Raw genomic sequence first — 18,488 nt, forward strand, 5'->3', positions numbered from 1 at the left:
CGAGTAGTTCACGATTAATTCCAAAACCGGCAACGCTACATTACCCCATAAACAATGATTTATTGTACAACTGGCAACGCCGAACCTGACATGCTGGCATGTATTAACATTTGACAGATGCAGTCTTATGAGTCTAGTGTTAACAGTGTCCTTCTTCAACCAATAGATAGTTCAGCTAGTGACTCATAGATGACTCTGTGTATTCTATAACTTAATTTTCAAACCGGCAACGCTACATTACTCCATAAACATTGATTTATTGTACAACTGGCAACACCTGCTTGCACTAGGAACCGGTAAAACCTCAATCTCCATCTCTTTTTGTATCGATTACGTCACACGCGCCTCTCGCTCTTACACACACATACACATCTTTACATGAAATATTAATTATTTCCCAAATCTAAGTATATTTTCCTATCTTCAATATGATAATGACGATTACATTCTACGGAAATCAAAAATAAAAATGCTGTCAAGTATAATGAATGAGTCAATTTCGGTCCCGACAAAACTAACGCTATAAATACCCAACATTCGCAGTTAACTTCAATATCTTACGATGGTGTAGAGGCTAAGGACAATGTCTACGGCGCGGACGACCCAGGTTCGAATCTCATAACTGTAAACTTTTTTTATTTAAAATCACGTGACTGAAGGGGGCCGAGGGAGCTGATAGGTTAGGTGGAGTACCAAGGGGGCCGATAGGTTAGGTGGAGTACCAAGGGGGCCGAGGGGCGGAGTTCCACGCTCAAATCGCTACGATACTCGTTCCATCCTGCGTCGATTTCGATGACGCTGATAGGTTACCCCCACTCCCGGTGAGCCAGAAGTCTCTTTGCTCATCTACTAACTTGATGAACCAGTTCAACCAAAAGCTAAGTATTCTTCAAATATATCTTTAATATATCAAACCAAGGCGCAATAATGACCAGATTCAACGCCAATGCAGTCATTTGTTCACTGTGGTTCTGGCGTTGAATCTGGTCATTATTACGCCGTGGTCAAAGAAGAAACGGACTGGTTCAAGTTTGACGATAGTCGTGTCACGAAGTGTTTTAGCGATGTTTTGGATTTATTGAAGCCTCTGGAGAAAATCTATATTTTGTTTTATGGAAGAGAGGACATTGGCAGATCAAGGACTTCAGATGATGTGGTGCTGCAGGTTTTTCCCGGTTTTCCTGCAGCTGAAAAAGCAAATGAGCCACTGCAATCTTTGAAGTCGCCCCGGAGCGCCAATTAATTTTATTGTTGATTTATAATTTCATGATTTGTATTTTGGAAGCTAAAAACATAGGTAATTATCAATGAAAATATATTGTTCATAGGTATGAACCGATTACGAAATCCCTATAATCGTATTTTTATTAACGGACATATAAATGAACTTTGCCATAGGAATTTATTCCTTCTCAAATTTCGATTTCAAATATGAAAATCAATTAATTATAATGGAGGGCGGTATATATGCAATATATTGAATAGTCTTAGAATTAAAGAATAAATATTTACCTGAAATGATGACAATGTTTTGTAAAATGTTTGCTTTGTGAAACTTGCAACCAACTTTGTGAATTTTTGATGGACTGAATCAATAGTTGTATCTAAAAAAAGAAGAAAAATGTATTGCCAGAACAGAAAAAAAACATTTCATTTTTGACTGTTAGAAAATAATAGTGATAATCAAGTCAGTAGTACTGACTTTTTGAATGACACATGTGAAAATCCATGATAAATGGGATCTCCAGACGATGAACCTTCAAGAGATGGAATCATACGTAAAAAGATAAGACGTCGTTAGCCCTTAGCTCGCACAAGTTTAGACTTTTGAGAGTTGTCGTTCTCAGGGGGGCAAGGGCTGGTTAACGGAAAAACAGATTTAAATAAGGATGGTATGGGGTCGTAACATTTTCCGATGACCTATGTCAGTTATTAACTATTTTTCGAAGTGGATTCTACGGATAATATGAGTATTAAACGAGGTTTCAGCTGATTCCAAAAGATCTTCACGGCCTGCACTAATAATCCATATTCTCGCGCTGAAAAAACAGGAAGTTAATTCAAGAAGAATTATTGACTTAGGTGTTTCTCAAGATTGAAGGTATTCCGGAGTTCCCATCTAGGTCTAGAAGTTAGTTGAACCCTATCACATTCAAGTAATAAAGATACCTCTCAAGTTCAAGCGATTATCCCATTCCTCATTGATGTCTTCTCGGAAATGATTCTATCCTTTGGCCGGTTTCATCATTTGCATGAGTCGCTTATTTATGGTTATAGTTGTTGGTTCACAGATGGATCAAAAACACTTTACGGTTCTGGTGCAAGTGTTTTCAGTCGCAGACCCAGGACAGAGATACCAACCTGCCTAGGAACCTATGCGACCGTATTTCAAACGGAAATTTATGCTATTGAATTGTGTGCGGAGAGATTGGAAGAATCCAACCTCATACAAAAGTCAATAAAAATATCTCGGGACAGTTAAGCGGCGTTGGAAGCTTTGGTTCCTACCAAGCAAATTGGTAGCAAATTACCAAAAACGACTCTCCTCGATAGCGAGACTTAACAGATTGTCTCTGATCTGGATTCCTGGCCATACTGGCCTGGAAGGTAATGAGGCTGCTGACTTCCTTGCAAAAGAGGGTGCTGCAAGCAGCTTCATCAGAGCAGAACCTGTCATTGGCATCGCTTTAGACTTTGCCAAACAAACATTGAACACCTGCAAGAAGATTTATAGACTTTTGGCAGAATCTTCCAGAATTGGCTCACTCCAAGATTTTTATTCACCATTCGAAGCTTGATACCAAACAGTCTAACAGGCCTTCTCACAGGTCACTGTCATTTGAATCATCATATGCAAAGACTCGGACTGTAGGAAGACAGTGTGTGTTTGCAAAATGATGAAACATACTTTGTGCTCTTTGGTCGAGTGTGAATAGGTGTGAGCCACAATAAAACCTCGACCCTCCACCGCTAGTTGCGGTGGAGGGTCGAACAGACCCACTCACTTTGGACCTAACCTATTTATGGTTCACTCAATAATTCATTTATACCATAGAATATCAATTCAATATCATTCAAAATCAAATTCATCTTGTCGAAAATATGGGGCGTGTATCAAGGTCATTCAGGTTCAAACCCAAAAAACTACCACAAAGTCACCTTGTCCGCGTCGTGTGACGTGGATCAAGGTCTTTCAAGTTCAAACCCAAAACACTTCCTCAAAATCACCTTGACTACATCGGGCGACGTAACTAATAGTAGCTTGAAGGGTAAAAGTGATTGAGGGGAGGGGTTCCGAATACTGCTTAAACTAACTACTGAGGTTCATGAAAAACTGTCGAATTCCAAAATATCAACGTTAATTTGGCATACTTACATTATTTGAAATAATCATTAATGAAAAATTCTCGAAAAGAATCTTTCGTTACTGATTGTATCAAGTGGAGTAGGGGTAACCTGTTGAAAAGTGATACCAAATTATTAACTTCAAATCCTATCTTTAGATAAGACGATCTATTCAGAGTTGGTCAAAGGTTGACCAATTCTAATTTTTCATAAAATAAAAAACATCAAATTCTACCTTCTCCTCAACACGAACTAACAAAAATTATTTATTTAATTTGAACATAAACACCTTTTACATGCAGGGCCTCAATTATTGCTTACTAATACTAGGTGAATCAAATATAAACGAGACATTTTTTGGTAATTTATTTTTATTTTAAACGCAAAAAGAATATACCTAGTTTATTTTTCTACATAATCTCTTGATTTGGAAACATATTTTTCCCAGCGGATAGGCAGCTTTCCAATTCCTTCTACATAGAAAGATGCAGGTCGTGTCTGCAGCCAATTGCGCACGTAGGCTTCAACCTCAGCATCACTATCGAATCTTTGGCCTCCCAAAGCTTCCTTGAGAGGGCGAAACACATGAAAGGCACAGGGTGACAGGTCTGGACTGTAAGGAGGGTGTTCAATGTTTCCCACCCCAGTTGCTCCAATTTTCCCTAGTCAAGGCTGCTCTATGGAGGCAAGCATTGTCATGGAGAAGAACCACCTCCCTGATCGATAGGTCTCGTCTTTTGCGGCGATATGCCTCACTCAAAACGTCGCCGTAGTAGGCCGCATTAATTGTCCTGTGCTCATGCAAAAAATCGAGATACTGCAATCCACGCTCGTCAAAAACAAACGGTAACCAGAACCACAAACGTGACTTGGCTTTCACTGGTCCAGGTTCTCCTTGTTGTCTCCACTCCATACTCGCTTGTTTAGACCCTGGGGTGTAGTAGTGCACCCATGTTTCATCATAGGTGATAATGTGAGTGAGAAATTGGTATCCTTTTTCCTGAAATCGTGCAAGAAGACACCCACACACCTGAAGACGATACAATTTCTGGTCAGCTGTGAGAAGGCGAGGAACCCACCTGTTGTACACCTTACGGTACCCTAGCTCCCTTGTGAGTATGGAGTAAGTGCTCCCATAACTTATGCCGACCTCACTTGCAATTTCAGAAGTGGTACGACGTCTGTCATCTTCTATAAGCTGTCGAACACTGCTGATGTTGTTCGCTGTAATGTTGGTGCGAGGTCTGCGGTCATGCCTAAAGGTCGAAAAATCTCGTTGATATTTGATTTACCCACTTATCGTGAAAAATTTTGGTCTATTTCTGGCAAAAACTTATCGAATAAGATCTCGTCGGATGTTATATACAATGTTGTGAATTCAGTTACCAGTTAATTCAACCCACAATGGGTAACTTGTCAAGTTTCAGATTGGATCCTGCTTCCCCTTTCAGTAAGATAGACTTATTTTACGCAGGGCTGGTTTTGGTTAAAGAGAGAAGGGGCCGAGATACAAAAACATCGAAACCTTGTTTCCACTTTATCAACCGAAGCTTTCATTCAGGTACTTAGATGATTTGTTTCCCGCCATGGAAAACCATCTGATATTTTTCCGACATCGGTGCAAACATGAATTCTGAATTACAGGTAGGTTTTTGATAGAAATTTCCGCAAGGCCTTCGATGGGCTATTTATAGACACGCGCCGTCGGCCCCCAGGCCGGTACCGCCGCAACCTCTATGTCCCTGGAATTCAAATCTGTAATATCTTCGAGAATATTCATTTGAATTACATGCTGTAAAGGGCCATATTGATCTATATTGAATGCACAATGTATTTAAGTTACTTAATTGGATAAGGACTAGTGCTGTATTGTTTAAAATATCTTCGTAATAAGTCATTATTTCTCGAGGATAAGAAATGGTAATTGCGGGTTATCCTCAAGAAATTGACATATAACATAAACGGATTTTTTTGTAGACTTTTTAATGGTGTTATTTTGATCTATTTTGTAAGGTTCAGCCAGTGTTTGCAATGTAAGCACACAAAATGTGTTTATTTACGACATCACATTAGAAACCTCTCAAATTATCTTATGTTTCTCTACTATATTATGTATGTAATATACATATGAACCTTCCTCTTGAATAACTTTATCTATTAAAGAACCACATCAAAATATGTTGCGTAGTTTTAGAGATCTAAGCATACGCAGGTGAAACAGCGGGAAGCGACTTTGTTTTATTCTATGTAGTGATTATTTTTATTAATTTTTAAGGTTACAGTTCAATGAATATTTTAAGAAAATTGAGAAGAAAATCATTTGAAAAAATTATCGAACAAATTTATTCAACCACTTAATAAAACATTCAATACGAAAAGGTACCTACTATAAACATTATTTACACACTGATAAATTTCGAGTGACATTTTCACCCACATTTCAAAATGAAAAAGCAACTACAAAACTGAGATTATGATCATCACATTCAAAAAACAAATATAACAATAATTAATCAGATCTATTGACTTTCCATTAGTTCGGACTTCTATTGTCTGACACTATATGAAATGATTTGAAATCCCTGCGATTCCAAGAATTGCATTTACCGGATGCCCTGTGAGTGCGAAAAATCCTATATCGGTGAATCTAAGAGGCCTTTGAAAGTTCGCATTGTCGAACCCAAAAAACACACACAGCGAGGACCCATCAACATAACATCGAGTGGTCCCAGCTGAGATCATACACAGGGAGGTACATTGGTTTACGAGGAAATTCAAAGAAGCCGCATACATGTTGTCCAACAATTTACCCAAGCTAGCGTAGAGATACGCAACATATGGAAACCTAAAATTAAGCGAAAAATGGCCAACTTCCACCAAATGGCCATCTCTCGCTAAACCGGTGAAGCGGAAAAAGGAAAGCGTAAGTGAAAGTACTTGAATGATTCATAAATAGTCATCTCTCGGAGACAATTGTGGATACTAACAATCGAAACGTCATGAAGTAACTTGTCTTGGAATCTCTTAATTTTTTATTTTTATTTATTTCTTGGTTATCTTCAGCTATTCTTTTTAATTCGTCTTTTTCATTAATTCTTTCAGGTATTTCAAATCATTTTATATAATGTCAGACAATGGAAGTCGGAATTACTGAAATTCATCATGAAACATTGTCAATCACCTTCAAACAAAAGATCTATTGACAATTATATTGGGGAATATCAAAACCAACAAACTCTTACAAAATTGTCACTGATGTTTATTCGATTTATAATTCACAATACATAATATACCAAAACAATGTAACATTCAACTCAGGATTGGTAAATTAACTTATTCCCCTTATATTAATTTATTATTATTCTTATTTTGGTTCAAACAAATATAGAATAGTTATTAGAAACCTTACTGATTGTAGGTAACAGAATGGTTCAACAAATTTTTAAAACTGCAACACTGAAATAAACAAGTCATCAGTAAATAACTACCAGTAAATAACTAGCCTTCTTCAATAATGTTAAAATTATTCAACAATTTGTGTTTTTGTTGTTACAGAAAAAATTGGTGAATTCTGAGCCTGACAATCACCCTTATTGTCGTTTTATTCTCCGATTTGTCAAAGTTCAAATCATTTTCAGTAAACTATTTTCAAGCAAATCTATAATTCAGTATTTACATAATTGAAAAAGTTTGGCACACAATAAATTAGCGAAGCCAAGAGTAGGGTATACAATAAGCAGACACATTCAGCAAGGGGCAAAAATGCAAAATAGTATGGAATCACAAATGAAAAATAGGTCTCTAGAAAGAGATGTTCTTCTTGAAAGTGTAACATTGAATTAAAATATGAATTCTCTGACCTACTTAAGTTCTATAGACATATCTAATATATGACATTGTTTGATCTAAACTATAGAAAGACATGCAGTGGAAACATGCAGCCTGAATAACCCTTAGCATTTCGCACATTTCATTTCATGCAGCATGAAATAATTTAACATTACATTAAAAGGGTAGATCAACTTTCAACTTCTTAATATTAAATTTTCGACCTGTTGCCCATTTTCTGCGCTAAGTTCAATGTTTTCTAGTATTCGGTTTCATCTCTGATATTCAAAGTTGCTAATATTTGAGCGATATTAAATTTGTCATTCATCATTGTATTGTTGCTGCCCCTCGGATTTAAATTGTCAAAAATTGTTAAAACGGCTATGCCAAATATTTATTAATGAAAATTTAATGATAATTTATTGGTAATTTGAAATAGGCTGCATGTTTCCTATCGTACAATTTAGATTGTAAGAAAGATGAAAACTAGAGACTATCACCTAACTCAATAGCAGTCCCAACACATAAAAATCTCCTAGAGAAAGTCTATAGATGCCATCAACATAAAAATGTAAGGTATGAAGAAAAAAGTAAATACATTTTTAAATAAAATAAGAAAAGAAAAGTTTTGGAAGGTTCTCACATTTTTTTTGTATTAAGATGGAGAAATAGAAGGCCAAAACCTTTCTTTTCCAAAAAAATAAATATCTTTTACTAAGAAACAACTAATACTTTTTCACCACTAACAATTAAAATTCATCAAAATTGATAACTGAAACTCTAGTTCTATTGAAAATTAAATCGTGATGAGCATTTGGTATAGGAAATACTCCAGCAAAAGGGTCTATTTCTTTTTTAACATAAAATATTTTTGCTGGATTTCCTCTCTTGAACCCATGAATGATTTTCTGGATGTCGCTTATTTGCTTTGAAGTGCTTTTTCTAATAACTAGGAAAAAGAAAATAAGCTGAGGATTATTCTCCATAAAAAATGTAAAAGGCTCGATTTCAGCGTAAGTGAAACGTAGGTTCTCACATTCCAGAAATATTCGAAGGAGTTTCTTGTCGATTTGGGTGAGACTAGTTAGCAGTTTGTCAATAACGATTTCATTGTGTTCTAATCTGAAACAAATCGCAGCCATAATCTATTAGAGTTTCTAAAAAAATATGTTCCCTACCTAACAGAGGTAGGTTTAAGCCTAAAACCAAGAATTTACAGTTCAACCATGGCCAAGTGACAGAAGCATTTGTGAAAACTAGATCATCGTATGACAGATTGATGTCTACATAAATAGTTAACGTATTCCAAAAACACTTTATTGTGAGATTTTCACTAAATTGTTTTACAAAAACGCAACACGTGTTTCGCCATACAGTGGCTTCATCTGGCGTGTCTTTCATCTGGCGTGAGTTGAAAGACACGCCAGATGAAGCCATTGTATGGCGAAACACGTGTTGCGTTTTTGTAAAACAATTTAGTGAAAATCTCACAATAAAGTGTTTTTGGAATACGTTAGTTATGGATTTTCATCAAGTATCGGCCGATTCCATCATATACATAAATAGTTGTTTTTCCAATGAATAATCTGCGTGATTATGAATTGGGAATGGCTGTCTGATGTACCGCATACCGTCAATTGGGGTGACTTTGTCCTCTGGGGTAGCTTTGCCCAGTTTTGAAAAAACAGTTTCGCGCCTCCATAGTAAATGGCTGAAAGATCGTTTGAGGCGCTGCAGTCAATGAAACATACCTCCTCAACGACAACGAGATATTCTAAAGTTTGTAGGTCGCTCCAGATAAGTGCTATCACCAATTAACTATTCTATTTGTAACGTGTGTTATCCATGAAAATTTGAGCTCTTCAAAATTACATATACACAGCTTCTACGAAAACAAGGTGAGTTTCATCACTTATTATTATTAGAAAATGTAATGCAAATTCGTTCCTGCTCCCAACTGTTGATTGATATTCGAGTGGGCAATGTCACCCCACGTTTTACACAAAAATTGGGGTCACTTTGCCCACCTTTAATTTGAAGTGTTACATTGTAATTTTAGTTTTTTTACTTTCTCATCCTTCAGATAGAGACAAAAATTGTATGTGGTTCATAATACTTCTGTCGACAGTCCTGGCAACTATACTAGTTATTTTTGATTTTTTGAGCAATTTTTGTCTTTACTGTGGCTCTTGTAACACCCTGAGGAGGTGGTTTTGTTTATATTTTATTTATAGCTTTGTTATATAAAGAAAACATCTGTTGGGCAAAGTGACCCATAATTTATTTTTTATTTAAGAGGGAAATGATATAAAAATAAAATAACTACATAAATCACATCTACAAACCACCTCTTCCAAAGTTACAAATTTTATTTACGATATCAAAAAATGGGTTATGTGAAAATTATCAACTCAAATGTTGGGCAATGTCACCCCAATTGACCGCTAGGTACTGGAATATTTGAATTGTCAGAAATCAGATTTAGAATTTGCAATATGATTTTCATGAATTCGACCCAAAATCATAACATGAAGTTACTTTTCAGTGAATTTCAAAAGTAAAAGCAATTCTTCATCAAAAGGTTAGGTTGTTCAGATCAGTAGCCATGCCATTTCGTTTTCATTACTTTGTCAACTTACTTTGGATGCACAAATTAATAACTAATATGCAAAAATATATTTATTGCATTGTATTGCATAAAAATCGACAAATTATAAATTGTCTATACTTTGAAACAGTTATTTGTGTCATTAGTGCCATTCTTCAACAATTCATTTTTAGCAAAATCAATGATCAAGAGAGTATTAATATAGGGAAATATAAATGAATGAAAAAATGAAACTAAAAAATGAATCACTCTATTATATGAAATTTTTAAAAACTGATGAATGAAGAATTCACTTGAAATTGAGAATTTATTATATCCCTACCTTATATTTGTTTATATTAAATGAATATTTAAAAATATCATTAATTGAATATTTTTTCATAAAAACTGTTATAATTCATTTGCCATTAATTGCAATACTATCAATAAAATTTGATAAAATATAAAATTATATAATATATCATATGAAATTATTGCATAATTTTATATAAGGGGCCCAATTTGAAATTCATTTGTTCTTCATTTTCATCTTTATCTCTCAAATTAGATACCTACCTCAAATGTTTGAGTGCAGCAGAGTACTTCAAATTTTGGCACAAATTTATCATAAATTTTTCATTCTGGGCTATACATTTGAGACTCAACCACTCAATTTTTTGGCATTTCATGAAAACCTAAAAAATACTGATTACAAAAAAATTAAGACAATACATTTTTTTTATTACCTCCTTCAAAAACGCCCCATCTAATAATAAAGGTATTTCCAATGTCAATTTCTGCAAATTTTCGAAAATTCCTATAAGAGGATAACCAGATATAACACCATTTCCACTGCACCTGAAAAGGAAGATTAGTTTAAAAAGTTTAATCAGAGCCAACTTACTCCCTGCAAGTAAAAATTTCTATTTCTCTTAGTTTCTTTAAGTTTCTAGCAACTTTTTCAAAAGGATGATCAACTAATCCTGTTTTAACTCCATATCTAACTCTTTTGAAACCAGTATTTTCCTTTGAAGGCGGTGATAGGAAATCTGAAGAAAAAATCTTAAATTATTGAAAATATAATAAGAAATATTTTGGGAGTACTTTTAAAAATTATCCACTTCCCTTTGCAAATTTTTGAATTTTGAAGCATATATTCAATATTTAGAATCTAGGGTGCTTAGACTTTATATAATAACATTCAGTTTTGAGTAATTAGTTAACAAAATTGGGTCTTTCTATATTGGGATTATTATTCATTATAAATACTCACTTTGGAATAAACAAGATCTGAAATTCAACCTCTTCAACCCTTTTGAGTTTTCGGATTGTAAGATTTGGAGGGCAGCATCTACATATTTTGAATTACATAGCAAAACAGTATGACAGAAATTCAAGTCTTCAAAATTGATTTTTGTCACTTCATGATTCAAATTGAGTAACTGAAACATAAATTGTAATTGATACATAACGAAAGATAACTTCCAGGAAGGCTTATGATATGTTATCAAAAGTTCTGACATAAGAAACAAATTGTTGATTATTAAATTGATTTTGAATTAGGTATTAATCCCTTGTTCAGTTAAAAAAACGAATTACCTTTGGTCAGACTATAAAATATTATTACTTAAGCTACCACAATCCATAGCTAAAACAAATCAGAAGTTGCAGATAAATAAAATAATGAAACACAGTCCATATAGGACAAAACTGTAGTGTTAGTTACAATTAAAAGTGGTAAAAAACATAGAAATTTTCATTTCTCTTCTCATTATGATCTCCTACCACGTAGTAACGGCTACATCCATCGACTTCAGTGTTAGCTCTTTTCATCACTTTGTAATGCACAGATAGCATGTGAATGGATCTATAATATCTATAAATATCTACAGTTGAGGTGTTTTTTCCTTTTTTAAGATTGTTGGAGCCTTTATCTGGTAGACCGCGTTTATGTGAAATAAATTTCCTGAGAACGTTTTTCCAAATGAATTTAATCTCCAGCGACTCAAATCCAACGTGAATCGCTACTTTCACACAGGCACCACTCTTGAAGCGCCTTAAGGATTTCTTGTAGTGCTTGTTCCTGTACAAATGATTTAACAACTTGCATAAAAAACCGATGCCAGTCCCGGAACACAAAATTTTGAAATCAGCGGGACTGAAGCCAGTTGGTTGGCGTAAGTGGTTTGTTCCACTCATTCAATCGGTCGCTAGGTAAAACAGTGGTTCGAGCCTAGAGGCTGGACGATCGATTTATACTGCCTATCGTCCAACCCGTGCTAAGAATCGCACGTTAAAAGGTAAGACCTAGTCCATCGTTAGCTCGAGAATTTCCGACTTTCGAGAGTCATCGCTCGTAGGGGAAGCGGACAGCTGGTTAACGTCAACTGACGAAGACCAACGGCGGCCGGCGTTATTTTGTTTCAGGGGACAATTTATAACACTGCCATCTTACCAAGAGGAAAAATAACGACTCATATAAGGACTCAGTCGCTCTTTGTGGACAACTTTAGACTTGCTTCTAGGTGACAATTGGATTCTGTACACCAGATCGTTTATCTTTTCAGTTACCAAATTAGGTCTTTGTCATGGTCTCTGCAATTTAGGACACATACTCTGAAAGGGGTACCTCTTGAGATTCATTGGATGAGCTGCCACACATTATATCTATTGGAAGCTTCAGTTATCGACCAGTTAACAACATGGATGGTGTGTAACATGTAGTGTCAAGTTGGAGCTCCGGTATGCCAGCAGAAAGAGAGGAATCAATTTATCCCATTCTCTTTCGTTTCCAGACAAACATCGAGAGGTACTTATTTATGGTTCGAGTATGCCTCTTAACCATTCCATCGGACTGTGGGTGAAGAGCGGTTGTTCTTGTCTTCTTTATTCCCAACAAAGTCATTACTTCCTTACATGAATCCGATTCGAAGTTGCGCGGCCCTGATTCGAATGTAACTCCAGGGGTACACCGTGTTTAGCAATTATGTTCTGCAACAGAGCTTCTACCACCGTTTTAACCTCTTGGTTGGGAAAGGATACTACTTCATGGCCATTTGGAGAAATAAACCATCACAACCATAAGGTAATTGTTACCGGATGTGGTCATAGGAAGTGATCCCATAATGTCAACTGCGGTTCTCTCAAAAGGGCACCTACTGAGGTACTGTTTTAACATTCCTCTTTGCTTTGTCCCGTGTGTGTTGCGAGGTTTGATTTATATATTATTGGGTTTATGTATGCCTTTTTGTGCTCGTCGTACCTTTGCCATACAAAAAAAACATAATTTTCCCCCACCAGAGAACATAAAACAAGTCAATGAGGGAAACGATATGGACATTTGGGAAAACTTAAAAACATCCATAAATTTAACACTCATAATCCACTTATCGAGGAATAAATACAAATCAAAACACAACTAGACCTGCGTTCGGACCGCATAAATGGACAAATAAGAAAATGACACGTTCAGTTTGATATATATTTCATGACTATTTGACAATTTTTTTATTGATAAAACAACGATAAAAATAAAATGAATTAATTGGCGCTCCGGGGCGACTTCATTGATTCCAGTGGCGCATTTGCTGCAGGAAAACCCGGAAAAACATGCAGCACCACATCATCTGAAGATCTTGATCTAACAATGTCCTCTCTCTTATAAAACAAAATGTAGGGTGTCTCCAGAGGCTCCAATAAATTCAATGCATCGCCAGAGCACTTCGTGACATCACTATCGTCAAACTTGAACCAGTCCGTTTCATCTTTGACCAAGGCGTAATAATGACCAAATTCAACGCCAGAACCACAGTGAACAATGACTGCATGAATATTATAATAGTGGTCTGCTAGGTTGAAATGTTCATCTATTTCGAACCTTCCAAAGAGTTTCTTGCTTCCATTAGAGGTTGAGTCTTCTTTGAAAATCATCAGTGTTATTATTAGATTATTAGATTGAGTTATATATGTATATGTGTGTGTATGTGTATGTATGTATATGTGTATATGTATGTATGTGTATATATGTGTATATATGTATATAAAATTGTGATCATTTTTATTATTTTCATGTACTTATATTTCATATTTTGTTGACCAGTACGAGGATAATGTATCAAATTTCTTTTGACTCAGATGTGCGTCTATCGTAGTCCAATTATAATTATTATCACTTTTTCTACCTCACTATTTATCATATCGATATATATCTAAAGGTGATTGTTGTGTTATTTTGTTCTTTTATTTTGTAAACGACTTTGTCAATGAGAATTATGTTCTTCAGACAATAAAGTATATTTTGATTTGATTTGATTTGATTTGATTTGACTGGTGCCTCAGCTATACCTTATAAGAGTCAGTTAGTTTGGCGCATGTTTGACAATACAGTCGATCATCACCTGTTAAAAATTCCATTTTCAGATGATTCAACAATAAGCTTTGCACGGACTGGTTATTAGTCATATTAGGAAAAGCTAGATGAAGTTCCAGAAATTCACATAAGTTTTCGGTACTTCTTGAACATTTACCACAAAGTAAACAAGTGAGGATTTTCACAGCAAAAGATTTACAAACACAAGACGAGATGGGCAGTACGGAATCATTCAGTCCAGAGCGGTCAGGCGTATTGATTTTGCTATTGTTTTGCTCACGAAGAGTATTCAACAAGAACCCCAAGAATTCGGAACAATTCTCTTGTTGTCCTAACGAGTATCTAGTGGACTTCAAAGACTCCAGGAAATCGGTTGGAGGGAAAAAGATACCTTCTTACGAAACTGCAGCTGCATGAACAGGTGTTTGGGTTTGATGAATAAGTAGGAAACATTCCCGTTCTCATTCGTCATTAAAACTTCGTTCTTGAAATTCTTCGTTATGAACAACACTTGTAAAATGCTATTCATGTAGCAAGTGTTTCCTAAATATATATATATATATATATATATATATATATATATATATATATATATATATATATATATATAGACGAAGATTTTAAAGATTATAAAATTATAAAATAATTATAAAGATTATAAAATAAAATCTTCGTCTATATATATATATATATATATATATATATATATATATATATATATATATATATATATATATATATATATATATATATATTTATATATATATATATTTATATATATATATATATATATATATATATATATATATATATATATATAGAGGAGAAGGTAATCGTTGCTGACTAGTTAGGAATGGAACCAACAAATAATGGGGCTAAGCAGCAAATGAAAGAGTACTCTTTAAAGTTTGTCCAAGCTTTCGGAAATTTAATATATAATATATTTATATATATGTATAATATACACAAATATATACATATATATATATATATATTATATATATATATATATATATATATATATATATATATGTATAAAGATTTTCGAGTGTCTTGATATGAATCAGAATAATCAAAAAGCACATATAAAAGGGCGGGAAACTATTCATCATCAATGTAGACTACACCATCAAGGAGTTATTAGCTGAAGAAAACAAGAAACTATTGTCACAGGAAAAAGAAAAACAGATCCCCTAGTCATATTAGAGGACGAAAGGAAAAAGAAGAATCAAGAACCACCCCGACAAACGAGAGCACGAACAAACCCCACGAAGCAATAAGATTGATGAGTCGTAATAACCTTGGTAAAAATTTTAAATTATAAACTAAAAATGTTCTAGAAATCAACAAACGTTCTGAAAACTTAAAAATAATAGATAACGATATTCGTAGCATGTCAAATATTTTCGATGAATATTTAATTCTCCTTGATAAAATAGATTTGTCATTTGACTGTATTGTTTTTTTCCGAAACAAACAATTTTCAATATTCAAGGTTACAAAACACTGTATAACTTTGGGGAGTTGAATCAAAATTATGGCGTCATAATGTTTGTAAACTCATAAATGTATGACTCACACACAACCATCGAACTGAATAAAAGTTCTGAAAATCAAAATGAATGTGCATAACGCCGTATTTATAATCAATGATCTTTATAGATCACCGGCTACAGAAATTGAACCTTTTCTTGAATTAGATACTATTTTGAAGCGTAGTAACGAATATTTTGATTATAACTTAATAATAGGGGACATGAATATTGATATATTAGTGAATTCTCGCGAATTCTCGTGAATGGACACCTTGAGTGAATATGAATATTAATCAGCGATGAATACACCGACGAGGGTATAAAAAACTCTAACACATGTTTGTACAACATTTTTGCCAAAACAAAAAACCAGGACTATGACACAATCCTACCAATTACTTTGGAATCATGCGTTACAGACCATTTCACAACCTTAGCAGGAATTGTCATACCTCACGAGAATAATACTAAAACGATATCAAGTACTATAGGAAAGTAGATTAAAAAAAGTTCAGTTAAAATGGAGGCTGCTGATAAGAGTGGTATTTTACATTGCAACAATTTCGATCTTGAAGTAAATGAGTTCATTGATATCATGAAAACTAATTTAGAAGAATGTACGAGGTACATCAACTTAATAGCAAACAAAGAAAGCGAAAGAAATGGATAACCGGATGTCAGCCTCAAAAGAAAATATTAGATAACCTCATCAGGGAAACAAAAAATGAATACTATAGGAATTGTATTGAAAATGGGGGTAATGATTAAAAAAAAATGGCAAACTGTTAATGAAATATTAACCGACCAAGATCCTTCACCTATTAAGTTAATAAAAACAAAAAATAACGAACTTGTCAAGGACCCGGTTGAAATAGCAAATATATTTAACAATTATTTAATTTATGTAGGTGGAGATTTGGCGCGAAATATAAATACCTTAAACACATGCTAATATTTAAGGAGGTAATTCTTAGACCCATTTTAAGAAAAAAACTTCCTATGGACGTATGTCCTAAACGCCTTAACTTTTGAGATACAGGGTGGCAAAGTTTTCAAAAATAATCAGTTTTTTAATAACAACTGAGATAATTTTGTAGACATCTTTGGCATGATTGGTACATATGTTCCATGCCTCAAGGCGCATTTTCTGATGTACACAAATTTGTATTTTTTCAAACAGTGGCATCCCTACGGGTTTCGCATTGAATATTTTTGGGGAAAAAGTACTACGCCAATGCTTTCTTTTCAAAATAAAATCATTTTTAAAATCCTCATTTATTTTTGAGAAAATTTGATCTCCTGGTATTTCTTTGTCCGACGCATGATTTTCACTCAAAAAAATAAAAATCGACAGAAAGCAAATTAAGAAATTAGATCAATTCTAAAATGAATGAGAATCTGAAAATTGCTTCATAACGCATTACCAATTCCCTAATAATATTTGAAAACATAATCTGCAAAAAAATAAATTTTTCACAAAAACGAGTTTTATTTTATTTTGTGACAGTAAGTCTAAACGAATAGCACAAATTTGTTGATTAGTAATAATACCAAAACTGATTATAAAAATTGTTGGAAGTGGCCACCTGCACTTAGTATACATGCTTCCGCCCTTCTACGCATGGAATTACGCACCCGTTCAAATATTCCCGGCGTATTTCGTATAGTTTCACACGAGGCAACTATTCGCTCTCTTAAATCTTCTGAAGTATTAACGGGAGTTTTATACACAAGAGTTTTAAGGTGACCCCATAAAAAAAATCTAAACTGTTGAGACGGGGGATCTTGCTGGCCATTGCTGAGGTCCTCCGCGACCTATCCAACGATTAGGATAAACTGTATTTAAATGGTTTCGGACAATTACATGTACCATATTCGATTCCTTAACGCAAGTGGCACATCTTCCAATAACCCAGGTGAGTCTTCTTCGAGAAAGTGTAAATAAGAACGACCATCAAGGCGTCCTGGTAGAAAAAATTGGCCTATTAGATGATCACCTATAATTCCTGCCCATACATTAACAGAAAATTGGTGTTGGAAATGGGTTTCGGTTATTGGGGATTTTCTTCAGCCCACACATGATTGTTATGGAAATTTTGAATGGCATTCCGAGAAAAATTTGCTTCGTCTGTGAACAAAATTTGTGTCTCAAACTGCGGATTTAGTGCAATACTTTGTAGATACCACTGACTGAAGTTCACACGCTGTGGAAAATCTATGGGGAGTAATGCCTGCACTCTTGAAATATGGTATGGGTATAACAAAAAATTAACCAAAATACGCCAAACAATTTGATGACAAATATCCAGAGTTCTAGCGATCTTCCTCGTACTCGTCTCAGGATGTTCCTCAATTTCTTGCAGCACCGCTTCCTCAATTTCAGGAGTTCTTACTACACGAGGTCTACCTTCCGGAGTCCCTTTCTTGAAACTACCAGTTTCCCCAAGTCGACGATGAATATTTGAAAAGGTTCGGCTATCTGGTAAGGCACGATTAGGATATCTTTCCTGATAAATGCGCCTGGCTTCTATTGCATTACCATCGGCAAGGCCATATACGTAATGCATTTGCGCCATTTCCGCATTCGTATAATTTAACATATTTACTGATATTCAGAAAAACAGCGGACTACCAAAATAACTTCAATAACACTTCAAAATCAATCAAAACGCGTTGTGACAGTTTTTAACACCAACACCTTACTTTAAACCAACATCAATATTAGCTACTGACGTTTGTACATACAGAGAATTCGTTTTTTATTGCTATGGTGGGTACGCTGTTTTTTCTGCTTTTAATCTTTAAAAGAAATCACATATCGACA

General features: G+C 34.6%; 1 protein-coding gene across 6 annotated transcripts in view; it reads right to left on the minus strand.

Annotated features, from left to right (window-relative positions):
* Nucleotides 1-5,664: 5,664 nt before the first annotated feature.
* The window catches only part of LOC111514764 (uncharacterized), a 165,059-nt gene continuing 152,235 nt past the window's right edge, over nt 5,665-18,488 (minus strand). For all 6 annotated transcript variants that reach the window (XM_074184822.1, XM_074184817.1, XM_074184819.1 and 3 more), the window contains 5 exons: nt 11,034-11,202; nt 10,665-10,809; nt 10,507-10,618; nt 10,337-10,455; nt 5,665-8,295 (listed from right to left, as the gene is read on the minus strand). In XM_074184822.1, the coding sequence (XP_074040923.1) occupies nt 7,923-8,295; nt 10,337-10,455; nt 10,507-10,618; nt 10,665-10,809; nt 11,034-11,202 (918 nt within the window). In that variant the 3' untranslated portion in view covers nt 5,665-7,922. The remainder of the gene's footprint in view (nt 8,296-10,336; nt 10,456-10,506; nt 10,619-10,664; nt 10,810-11,033; nt 11,203-18,488) is intronic.

This window comes from Leptinotarsa decemlineata, unplaced genomic scaffold (genome assembly GCF_025532065.1).
Source record: "Leptinotarsa decemlineata unplaced genomic scaffold, Ldec_3_MD MMD2_tig00026358_RagTag_RagTag, whole genome shotgun sequence".
Classification (NCBI taxonomy): domain Eukaryota; kingdom Metazoa; phylum Arthropoda; class Insecta; order Coleoptera; family Chrysomelidae; genus Leptinotarsa; species Leptinotarsa decemlineata.